Below are 12077 nucleotides of genomic sequence, written 5' to 3' on the forward strand. Positions count from 1 at the left end.
CTCTTCTTCTTTACAATTGCTACAACAGGCAGAAAAATTATTTAGTGGCCCTCTAAGACCCTCAACAATTTTAAAGGGGTTTGCTGGGGAGGGGGAGTTTAGCTCAAATGCCTCCTGATTGATTGATTGATTGATTGATTGATTGATTTAAAAAACAAGCATGCCAGAGCAAAGTACCTGCCCAACATAGCTTCTAGGATGGCCTTAAACCTGTGCCATGACAGCGTTTCATGATGAGCTGCCATTTCTGGAGGTGGAGCATAACCCTTTCAAAGGCTTGGAGACCTTACTGCCTGTTTCTGCAGGTGGTGGAGGGGATGCCCCTGCACACAGAGCTTTCTGGGAACCTGGTGCCCATCAAGAAGGCCACCCAGCAGCGCAGCTTCCTGTTCCAGTCATTCCGGGAGAACCGCCTGATCATCCCTGTCAAGGTGAGAGGCAAGGGGGTCAGCAGGATGCTTCGGGAGTAAAAGCGCTGGGCTCTGATCGACCAGCCTGCTGCTGCTCTCACTTGTGATGCCACTGAAATTCATCATGATCTGGTTGGCAATCATGTTTTCCCAGCTTGTTTGCTTGTGTGAATTTATATACCACCCTATATACACAGCTCTCAGGGCAGTTCACAGAATAAAATCAGAATATAAAACCACAAAATACACAAAATAAAAACAACAACAACCCAATAACCCCTCCCAAAAAACCCACACTTTAAAAGCTTGTGGTGCCCAGATACAGGGCCCAGGCCTGTTGTTGGATGAAGTGGAGCAGCTGCTTCAGGTGGCAGGAGCGGGAGGGCAGCACACCCACACCTGCTTCCCGCTGCGCAGTGGACAATACCCTCCCATCACCAGCGTGGAAGCACAAGCCAGCGGTCCGTCCTGTCCCTGCAGTGGGGAGCAGGTGCCATCTCCCCCTCAGAGAGGACGTGGCTCCAATACATCACAAGTCCCACATCGCTTTGGCTCAGGACCAGCACCCCACCTGGTCTTTCTCTAGAGCCCACCTGCAGGTGCATAGGCCAGGAGATGCGTGAGGAACCTGCGTCCAGTTGGTGTTGGTCTCCCGATCTGTTCAGCTCCTTAAGGAACTCTGGAAATTGTAGCTCAGTGAAGGGAGCAAGGTGTGGAGGGGGCCAAAAAAGACATCGCAAGCTTGGAGAAAACTTGTGGAGCACAGTTTCCAAACACTTGTTGAGAAAGCCCATCAGCACTGATCCTGACTCTGAGGAATAGATCACTCCCGTCCATTGTTCTCCTCACTTCCTGGGGTTATAGGGAGCCTTCAGTCCCATTCCTACAACGGCCCCACTGCCTGCTGGTCCGTTTCCAGGCATGACTCAAAAGGGCTGATGATGGCCCATAAAGCCCTGTGAGGCTTAGGTCCAAGCTCTCTGAAAAACCACATTCCCCCCTTTTCTCGGTCCTGCCACCCTCACAAGCCCACTTGCATGGACGTGGGAGAGGGCCTTCTTGGTGGCTGCTCTCAGATTGGAACTCCCTCCCGGGAGAAGTCAGACAGGCTCCCTCCCTGCTGTCCTGGAGTCCCTTTCTGAGAACAAGGCGGTATAAATAAATAATTGTTATCATGATAATAATTCTCATTCCAGGAGGCTTTTGGGAACTGACTGCATTTAGTGAAAGGGCTGGTACTGTGCTGTTTTTATTGTAATTTGCTGCATGTTTTTAATCTCTCGCTTTCTCTCTTTCTTTCTCTCTCTCACACATATTGTTTTATATAATTGTTATATAAATGTATAATTGTTTATATAAATGTATAATTGTTTTTAAATTATTGGGTTTCAAAAAATGTTTTTAGTTGTTTCTGTTTTATTCATAAGCTTAACTGAGTCCTTGTCAGGAAGAAAAGCTGCGTAGTAGTAGTAATTAATAATAATAATAATATTGGGGCAGGTGCGAGACAGCAGCCGGGAAGCCAGCGGCTCCTTGTCCTTCCTCCGCAAAGCCATGAAGTACGAGGAGCTCCAGCATGTCCTCTGCCACCTGAACATCACAATGCCGCCCTGTTCCAAGGTGAGTCCCGCCTGAGCATGTTATTTATTTCGTCGTTAAACGCAGGGCTTTTCCCCCAGGAGGAACTTGCTGGAACTCAGTTCCGGCATCTCTCAGGTGAGTTCTGGTGGCTGTCAGGTGGGCACCATCACCATTGTAAGAGAACAAGGGAGGCGTTTTGGTAAGTTCCAGCCACTCTTTTTCTAGAAAAATAGTACTGATTAAACTTATTAGCCACCTGTCACCCAGAGGGTCTCTAAGCAGTTTACATAAAATACAGTGGTGTCTCGCAAGACGAAATTAATCCGTTCCGCAAGTCTCTTCGTCTTGCGGTTTTTTCGTCTTGCGAAGCACGGCTATTAGCGGCTTAGCGGCTATTAACGGCTTAGCGGCTTTAAGAAAAAGGAAACAAACTCGCAAGAACTCGCAAGACGTTTCGTCTTGCGAAGCAAGCCCATAGGGAAATTCGTCTTGCGGAACGACTCAAAAAACGGAAAACTCTTTCGTCTTGCGCGTTTTTCGTCTTGCGAGGCATTCGTCTTGCGAGGTACCACTGTATATGTATGCATAAATACATCACCAGATAGAAAAGGGTTGGGGAAAGTCATACAACATATTGTCTAAAGAACTGTTAACAGTTTCACTAATTGCAGCTGGATGGGCCCTAGCACAGTACGGTGGTACCTCTGGTTACGTACTTAATTCGTTCTGGAGGTCTGTTCTTAACCTGAAACTGTTCTTAACCAGAAGCACCACTTTAGCTAATGGGGCCTCCCGCTGCTGCCGCGCGGTTTCTGTTCTCATCCTGAAGCAAAGTTCTTAACTCGAGGTACTATTTCTTGGTTAGCGGAGTCTGTAACCTGAAGCGTATGTAACCCGAGGTACCACAGTACGGTAAGGAATTAGACAATATATCCATGCAATTTTCGTATAAGAACAATTGGTTTGTTACGGTCTCAGAAAAGACAACATTCAGTTTAATACTGACACAAGGTCAAGCAAAACTGCAAGATTTCAGTGCAGTGAGGCAGGGCTTCCTCCAATTTGCCATGTGTCTCTGCTCCTCCCTCTCTCAGTGGCTCCTGGAGGCAGGAAAATCACCAGCCTTTCCAGACCCTCCAAGTGTCCCTATATTCCAGGGGCATCCCTGATTTAGAGAAGCCTTCTGATTTGATCCTGGAATGTCCCACTTTTCCTTAGGATGTCCCTATTTTCATTGGAGAAATGTTGGAGGGTATGGAGTTATCTGACCCCCGAGCCGTCTGAAGGCAGCCCTGTATAGGGAAGGTTTTTTGGTGATACATGTTTGAATATGTTTTTATATAAGTTGGAAGCTGCTGAGATGCTGGCTGGGGCATCCCAGTCAGATGTGTGGGGTATAAATAGTAAAATTATCATTATGGAATGGGCTGTCCCTATTTTTATTGGACAAATGTTGGAGGTTATGCCTTTCCTTGATGCCCCCAGAGTTCCGGCAGTGAGGAGCGAAGGAGAACGCTGACGCCGCTAGCCTTGCGTGAGAGATACAGCCTCCCCAGCGACAGCACCCTGGGTAAGAGTCCTTGGGGCCAGAAGAGTGGGCTTGGCAGGGCAGCTCATAGGTCAGGAAATGGAACTGGGATTCAAGACGGCCTTTTGCCATTAGTCTGAAGGGAGACATTCTGGTGTCTCTTAGTGAGGTGGGATCTGTGCACCCTTTTATCGCTTCAGCTGTGTTTCTAGATTTTTATTGGATGTTCTTAATTGGTTTTAATTTGAGACGCTTTCAGTACAACTGAAAAGCAACTGATGATGATGATAGGAGCTTTCTGCAGGCAGGGAGTTTATATGCTCCTCTGTTTCCTTTGTGGAAAGCTAGCATCCCAGGTGGGTTGGGTGCCAGACTACTTGATGGTAACAGCTTCAGGCAGTATAGGAATTTTAATAGTAATAGTAGTAGTAGTAGTAGTAGTAGTAGTAGAGAAACTGAACAGGATTTGTGACTGAGACCAGGGCAAAGTTGAGTAAGGGACCAATCAGCCTCTTGACCCTGCTAACAACCTGCACAATGCCAGAGACCCCAGCAGTGACCGTTAGTTTTGTGCCCTGTCTTTGCCCAAAACTTACTCTGCTTCCCCCTTCCTCCCCCCCCCCCAGGCTCAGTAAGCAGCACAGAGAAGGACAGAACAGACATGAAGATGGCTGTCATTGCAGAGCATTTGGGCCTCAGTTGGGCTGGTGAGTGACACTGGTGTCCTTGCAAAAAGGGGGTGAAAGGCCCTTCCAGGCGTCCCTTTCATTGTACTTTCATGATTTGTTCTTCTGGAGGCATCGAGGCACTTATACACAATGCTGCTGCCAATACTGTTTGTGCCTGCAAGTGTTTTGGGGCAGACATACGGCCTCGTTTCCAACTGGCACTTGTTGCGTAACTTCCCACTGACAGCCTGCCATTTTCCATGCCACAAATATTCCCATCTGTTCCCACAACTGACCTCAGACGCTCTGAGTTCCCAGCACTCTGGGCTTGCTGGGTGGGAATCTTTCCTGCTATTATCCCACACACTCCCTGTGGTTTTTTTTTGTTGTTTTTTGTGAACACCCACCTGGCAAAAAAGTCTCCAGAACCCTTGTCTCCCAGCTCGGTCACTGGGATCTTCTGCAGGAGCCTCTTGCTGGTCGTTCCCCAAGTTGGCCAGGCTCCTTTGGCAACAGCAAGCACCGAGCCTTCAGTGTCATGGGCCCAGTTGTAGGGAAGACTCTGCCTGGGGAGATTCAGCAGGTGCCTCCTGTGCCAACTTGGAAATGCAGGCTGGAACCGTTTCTGCTCCATTAGCCCTCAGCAATCAGGAGCACATCCTTCCATATCTGATTACAACAGTTGTGTATGGTTTTTCTTGTGTGATTTCGCACATAGTTCTTGTAAACCATTATTATTATTATTAATAATAATAATAATAATAATAATAATAATAATAATAATTTATTACTTGTACCTCACCCATCTGACTGGGTTGCCCCAACCACTCTGGGCAGCATTTTAATATTTTTCTAAATATATAGCTAAACTGCATCAAGTGTGGCATACCCAACAGTAGGGAGGGGTGAGGAACTTCAGGCCTTCCTGTCTGACTCTTGGTGCTGCCCTTGGGCCACACCCCTCATTGGCCCTTGTTTTGCATGCACAGAGTTTTTGGCTGGCTGGGATGTGTCCCTGGATTCTGACAACGCCTCTTGCTTGCCTGGAAACAAGGCAGAGAGGAGCACCGACCTGTGTGCAGAAACCAGCCCCCTGTGCAGCAGAAGAGTCACTTCCATTGCTCTCCCGCCACCCTGGCATGTGGCCCTTGGAAGGTTGCCCTGCATGCTGGCCCTTGGGCTGCAAAAGGTTCACTGCCCCCGGCACAGAGGGCCGGACGCAGGGCCTTCCTGCTCCCCCCCCCATGTCTGATGGCTGCTGTGCTTTGTGTCTCTTTCCTGGCCCCGCCACCCCCCACTCCCTCCAGAACTGGCCCGGGAGCTGCAGTTTGGTGTGGATGACATCAATAGGATCCGTGTGGAGAATCCCAACTCCCTTCTGGAGCAGAGCCTGGCCCTGCTGAACCTGTGGACCAGCCGTGGCGGCCAGAGTGCCAACAGTGCGTATTAGCAAGGGGGCTGGGGGCGCACGGGCTTCACCTCTTGCTGTCCTGAAGAGGGAGGCCACACACCGCCAGAACTGAGGTTCCCCCGGGGGACTTTCCTTTGCACATTCGATACATGGCATTCCTTCACCCTCACCCATCAAAACATTGAATGCATCGCACATTGGAGCAGCTGGCATGCCGGACCCCCCTCAGGCCTGCTCTTTCCTGGTCTGGGCCGGCAGTGAGGGGGCACTGCTCCTCATTTGTGCATGGCTAGTCTCCCTAAAGGTACATTCTTGGGGATCTTCTGCCAGCATTCATTTCCTCCCTGGTTGTGAGGAGGGTTACTTTTTCTTCCTTGAAAAGTACCTAGAGTTGAAAGGAAGTCAAAAGAAGGACAGTCTTTCCTACATCCTCTTCCAGCTCTACATGCTTTTCAAGGCGCAAATTCATTCCACCGGATCCAACTGATATGTGGGCAAGTGAAGCCTGTTTCGTGGAGTTTCATGAAAACACAAATAAACCTCATGGGATTTGGTGACACTTTCTGCAGAGGAATACAGGCGAGCTATTCAGAACAAAAAGCGAAACTCATTATAAATAGCAACATCACGGAGGAATGCAATATAAGGAAGGGAACCAGGCAAGGATGCCCCTTGTCTCCATTATTTTAGTATTGGAAATTCTGAATAAAAAGAGAAGAGAAGAAGGGAAGATAAGAGGTATAGTGTTGGGGGGAAATCTTATAAACTCAAAGCCTTTGCTGATGACCTGATAAAAATGACAGAGAACCCAAAGGAAAGTCTATTGAGAACACTAGAGTTGATAAATGAATTCGGGAGAGTGGCGGGTTTTAAACTTAACACAAAGAAAATCAAATTATTGGTAAAAAAATATGGATGCGCAAGGAAAAAAACGAATTACAAGTTATATGCGGCCTGGAAATTAGCAAAAAAGTGAAATATCCGGGTATATGGTTCACAGCTAAGAATATCAATTTATTCTAGGATAACTATGTTAACACTTGGAAGGAAATCAAAAACAAACTGGAAATTTGGAGCAGGCTAAATATCTCTTTTGGGGGAAGAATTTCCACAATAAAGATGAGCATACTCCCAAAAATGATTTTCTTGTTTCAGTCCATTCCGGTGATAGGGATGGCAGGCTGCTTCGAAGATTGGCAGAAGGATATATCAAGATTTATCTGGAATGGGGGAAAACCTAGAATTAAACATAAATTATTGATTGATATAAGAGAAAGAGGAGGATATAAGAGAAAGAGGAGGATTTGCACTATCAAATTGTTTAGATCTAGGACAAACATTTGCTAGAAATGCAAGGATGCTGAAGGCACATGAATCCACATGTGGTGGAACTGTAAAAAGATTAGATAGTTCTGGGAAATGATTTATAGCGAGCTGAAGAAAATGTTCAAATGTTCCTTCCCTAAAAAGCCGGAAGCCTTCCTGCTAGGAATTATGGGTAATGAAATTCCAAAAAAGTTTAGGAGAGTCTTTATGTATGTTACAGTTGCTGCCAGAATGTTAATTGTAAAAGGCTGGAATGGAGAAGATATCCCATTCAAATCAGATTGGCAAAATAAACTGAGAGAGTATGCTGAACTAACGAGACTATCAGCAAGGTTACGAGACGTTACAAATGAAAAATTTAACAGAGAGTGGGACATATATAGTGTTTGTGTAAAGGAACATTGTCAAAATATTAATCCGTTGGCAGGTATTGACTGAACTTCTGTGGGTGAATAGGATAATATAATACTTAAAGTAAGCCAAACAATGTGGAGAAAATAAAGTGAAGTGTGCATCCAGAAATATAATCTGGGAATATAATGGAAGATGGGAGGTCACGTTGAAATCAATTGCAAAATGGTGTAAAAAGCAAATAACTGAGGAATGAATGACTGTAATTTTTTTTTTTTTTACTTTTTATGCTGTCTTCAACATCTAATGATCATTTTTGTTATACAATTTTCAATTAATAAAGCATGGGGGGAGGGGAGAAAAGAAGAAGAAGAAGAAGAAGAAGAAGAAGAAGAAGAAGAAGAAGAAGAAGAAGAAGAAGAAGAAGCCTGCATGTGCTGGACAACCTGTTCCTGCTGCATTCCATGACAGATGGTTGCAAAAATGAATCTCCTGCTGTCACGTCTGGCTGATATGTCTCCTTCCTCTTCTCCTTTGGCAGTGGAAAACCTGTACACGGCTCTGCGCAACATAGACCGCAGTGAGATCATCAACATGCTGGAAGGCTCCTCCCGGCAAAGTCGTAGCCTGAAGGGAGACAAACGCTACTCCAATCGGGATTACTCCCTGTCACCCTCCCAGATGAATGGTGAGTGCCGGTTCAGATCCTGCCGCACCAGATCCTTGCCTGGTGTCTCTTGTGAACCCGGAGTCATGTGCCCAGGCTAGGCTTGCGCAGGTCTTTTCAGTGTGACTGCCCCTCCCTCCCCCCTCCCTCTGGATTTCTGCTGCCCCCTTCAGCCCATTTTGTGGTCCCTGAGATCAACCAGCTACCTGTCTGCTAAAAACCCCTCCTGGCTGGCAGCTTCAATCCCCTTTGGCCTCAGCTAGAACCAGCCAACTCTAAGCTCACACCCTGGTGGGGTGGAATAAATCCACAGACCCCCCAGGGAATGCCGTGGGGGGATCAGGTGCTGGGGCACGCTGGGTGGCTTTGGGCAAGGGAGGCAAGAGCATAGCTGGGAGGGCCAGCGAGGGCCACAGCCAGGTGTTAAAGAACAGTTGGGAGTGAGGACACATCCACATTTCCACTGGTCTCCTGGTTTTCAGTTTGCCCCGCCTCTTTCCTTGGGAAAACCCACTCTTTATCACCGAAGCAGAACAAACACCCATCCATGGGAAACCCATTCAGTGAGGAGGAGGAGCTTTTCCTGGGGGGAAGCAGCGAGACAAGCGGAAGGGTGGACGAGCCCAGGGTCCTGGAGTCCAAAGGGCAAAGTGGCTATGGTGCCATGTGCCCCACTGCATACAGAGGGCGCTGGTAGTCCATAAAGTGAATAGCGGGGGGGGGGTGTCCAGACTGGGACCCTGGCATTAGGAAGCGGCTTTTGCAGAAAGATAGGCGGTAGGAATGCAGACTTGTGGCGATGCAGGGGGGAGGGGTAAGGAGCACACCTTCTGTGGTGCACAGAGATAGGAAAACCTGCATAGATCCAGAGAGAGGCTGCCCTGAGAGAGGGAATCTGAGGTTGGTGCAGAGAGAGAAAGAGGCCCTGCAATGGTGCAGCTCAAATGGCCTCTAGGGATCAGGCCTTGGGTTGGCGCAAGGTGTGCCTGGAGTGGGTGCAGAGAGGTTCTGGGCTTTGAAGCCTGGACCCTGGGCTCCAGCTATCAGTTAGACGCATTGCGCATCAGGAAGAGGGTGTGGGCTGGTGTGGCTTAGTGGGCCCTGGGAGCCAGATCAGCAGCCAACCCTGTGGTCAAGAGAGCTGTGCACGGGAGTTCAGAGGTGTGCACGCTCATTCCCTCCCCCCCCCATCCCAGTTCAATCTGCTTCCACATGCTATCAGCCTGAGTTGGCTGGCCAGTTGGCGCCTATCCTGACCGTTGTCCTCCGTCCTGGTCCTGACCTCTCTCCTCTTCCTCCTTTTTCTCCTCCACTGCCTGTCTCCACTGTTTCTCTCTCTTTCTCTCTCTCTCTCATTTGACCTGAGCCGTCCGTCCGAGAGCTTTTGCCCTGCTGATGAATGCATGCTGTGCCTGGCCGGACCTGGCAGCCATGCCAGGCTGAATGTTGCCACTTTGCCCTTTGCTGCTACCCGCCCTCCCTTCCTGGCTTCCCTTCCTTGCCCAACGGCTGCTAGCAGAGCCTGGGGAAATGGGAAGGGCTTCCCTTCAGCCTGCTGATCCCAAAGCCCCCCTGGCCGCTTGACTCTCCCAAAGGTCAACCCCCCACCCCACCCCCGCACGGCTGAGCAGGCAAAGTCCAGCCGCAGCAACTGTGGAAAAGCTGCATGGAGCAAGAGTCCCCCTCACACACATGGCACACCTGCAGGAGGCCTTTGCTCCCCTGATTCCCCTGCCACCGGGTGAAGCAATTGCCCTTCCCGTTGCTCTTTATCCATAATTACACAGCACTATCAATAAGTGACATGGTGCTTTATAGAACTTGCAGCCTAAATGTCAATAGTGGGGGAGGGAAGAAGAGAATGGGGTGGGAGATCAGTCTGGCAAGGAGTGAACATGAGCAGCTTAAAGCTACAAGGGCTCTTCAGAATCCAAAAACTCACCTTTCCTATGAAGTCTCAGAGTAAGCCCTTTACTCCTCATGCCCGACTGTAGCCAGGTGTAAGTAAGGGGGGCTACAAATGCTCTCCAGCATCCCTGGTTCTCCTTGACTCCTCCCTTCCCTGCTGAGATACACTGAGGTGCGTCTCACACTTTTCCCAGGCTTCTTGCCAGCTGCTGTGGCCCAGATGCCCACTGCGGGTGCCTCTGTCCCTCTTGCAAAATTGCAGCAGGTGGGTGGTTCATTCCTTGGCTGCCTGAAATCTGGTGGGGGCATCTGGGAGCAGCAGCTGCCCAAGGGCTGCCCAAGGTCAAGAGCAGCTGTAGGGAGCCAGTGGAAACTCTGGGTGCATTGTACTAGGATATGCATTTCTTGCACATTCTTTGGTTGGAGAACAGCCTTGGTAAAATAAGAGAGGTGTCCATTTCAGAGAATCCTTCTGTCTCCATTCCCATATTGTTTTGGAAATGGAATTTCTCCTCATCCTTCGTGGGTTTTGTGCACTGTGTGATTTTGGAGCAAACCTTCCCATTTTGGCTCAGCGAACCCATGCATGCTTAAGATGAAACTGCAGAGGCACCAGCTTCCAAAGGAGAAGAGGGGGCAACATAATGCGGTGCATGATGTCGCACGTGTGACATCAGGACATCGGAGGAGCCGGGGTGGAGCCAAGTGCGGCAGCACCTTGAATGGCCACCGGCCAGGGGCTGCTTCCTCGCTCCTTCCCCTCCACTGCAGGACGAGGGGTTGGCCACTGAAGCCTCACGTCTGTAGCCTCCTCTGCCACTTTTGAACATAGGGGAAACCCCTCCCAAAAAACATTGGGGGGCCCAAAAGGGCTTGGCCCCTAGGAGATGGGGTCCTTTTCACAGACCAAGCTGCCCATGTACTTCTGTACTTCTGAGGTGGCCCAAGAGCTCTTTCTTCCCTTCAACCCTTTAAATGCTTTGAGCTGGAGAAGGGAGCATGTCAGTGCCCGCTGGGTGCAAATGAGCCAGCAGAAGGCCGGCACGTTGTATTTATTTACTCCATAAAATGGATGTACCACTGGGTTTTAAGGGGGGGGGGACTTAAAGCAGTTTTTAAAAAAAGCAATTCAATTTTAAATAGAAACAGTTTAAAACAGGTATCATTAGAAATTATTCAAAATCATTAAAATCATTCAAAAGATGATTAAAATCAACAGTAGCTAAAAATGCAGCTTCTACAGGTCTGGACAGGGTTGCAGAAGCAGAAAGGTTTTTAGCAGGCGCTGAAAATAATATGGCAAAAGTGTCTGCCTGATGTCAATAGGCAGGGAGTTCCAAAGTTTGGATGCTGCCAGATCAAAATATAGATTTCTTATGAATGCTGGACAGTGTGACTCCTTTTGATGCCTGAACAGGAAAATTCAAATCATCAAATTGTAGAGTTGGAAGGGATCACAAGGGTCATCTAGTCTAACCCCCTGCAATGCAGGGATCTTTTGCCCAACGCAGAGCTCAAACCATGTCCCCAAGTTTAAGACGGAGCCATCCATGACACCCACCTCCAGGCACACATATTTAAGGCACATGGGGCACAACTTACTGGGAATTTCCCTGCCGCATGCCCCATAGGAGCTGTGCCCCACAGATCCAGTTGCCTCCCCCTCTGCCACCTTTTGCAGCGCTGAGTGACAGCAGGACCCCAAAAGAACAGCACCAAAAGTACTGTGGCAAAGAGGACTCTAGTCCACGGAAGCCTAGAAGAGCCCATGTGGTGTTCTGCAGCTACTTCAGCACACCTTAATTAAGGGGGGAGTCTTTAAAATGCCCCCAAACTCTTCGTTGGCTTTGGGCTTTGGGCTACAGTGGAACATGTGAGCCAAAGCACCCTGTTTTCGGAGCTGGTAATTTTGCACTGGGGACCTGATCCTGTCTGTGCACTTACGTTCAGAGCCATAGGCAACCTGGCTTAGCAGCACTCATCCCGCCGAGTCCTTCTTCTTTCCGAGTGCAAAGTGTGGGTTGGAGCAAGGCTCTGCCCTTTGGCTGAGCCTTGAGCCTTCTTGGGAACATGTGGGAGAGTCGCTCTCCTCCACACCAAATTCCCAGAGAGAGAGAGAGGCATTGCAGGTGAAGCTGCTTTGAACCAACAGCAAAGGGGTAAGAGTATAATTATAGTACCTAAGATCTTCAGGGAATGCTTTTGAGTTGCTTAGATTCTTTACAGC

At 48.8% G+C, this 12077-nt stretch overlaps 1 protein-coding gene across 11 annotated transcripts in view; it reads left to right on the top strand.

The window, feature by feature from the left end:
* Positions 1-12077, top strand: part of ANK1 (ankyrin 1) — a 175901-nt gene that overhangs the window by 144665 nt on the left and 19159 nt on the right. For all 11 annotated transcript variants that reach the window (XR_013989510.1, XM_081016434.1, XM_081016440.1 and 8 more), the window contains 6 exons: positions 306-431; positions 1911-2030; positions 3477-3561; positions 4146-4226; positions 5495-5626; positions 7817-7963. Coding sequence is in view for 10 of the 11 variants with exons in the window: in XM_081016434.1 (XP_080872560.1) it covers positions 306-431; positions 1911-2030; positions 3477-3561; positions 4146-4226; positions 5495-5626; positions 7817-7963 (691 nt within the window). In the remaining variant the exon portion in view is untranslated. The remainder of the gene's footprint in view (positions 1-305; positions 432-1910; positions 2031-3476; positions 3562-4145; positions 4227-5494; positions 5627-7816; positions 7964-12077) is intronic.

Source organism: Podarcis pityusensis, assembly GCF_964106645.2.
Source record: "Podarcis pityusensis genome assembly, chromosome: 8".
In the NCBI taxonomy this organism is placed as follows: Eukaryota; Metazoa; Chordata; class Lepidosauria; order Squamata; family Lacertidae; genus Podarcis; species Podarcis pityusensis.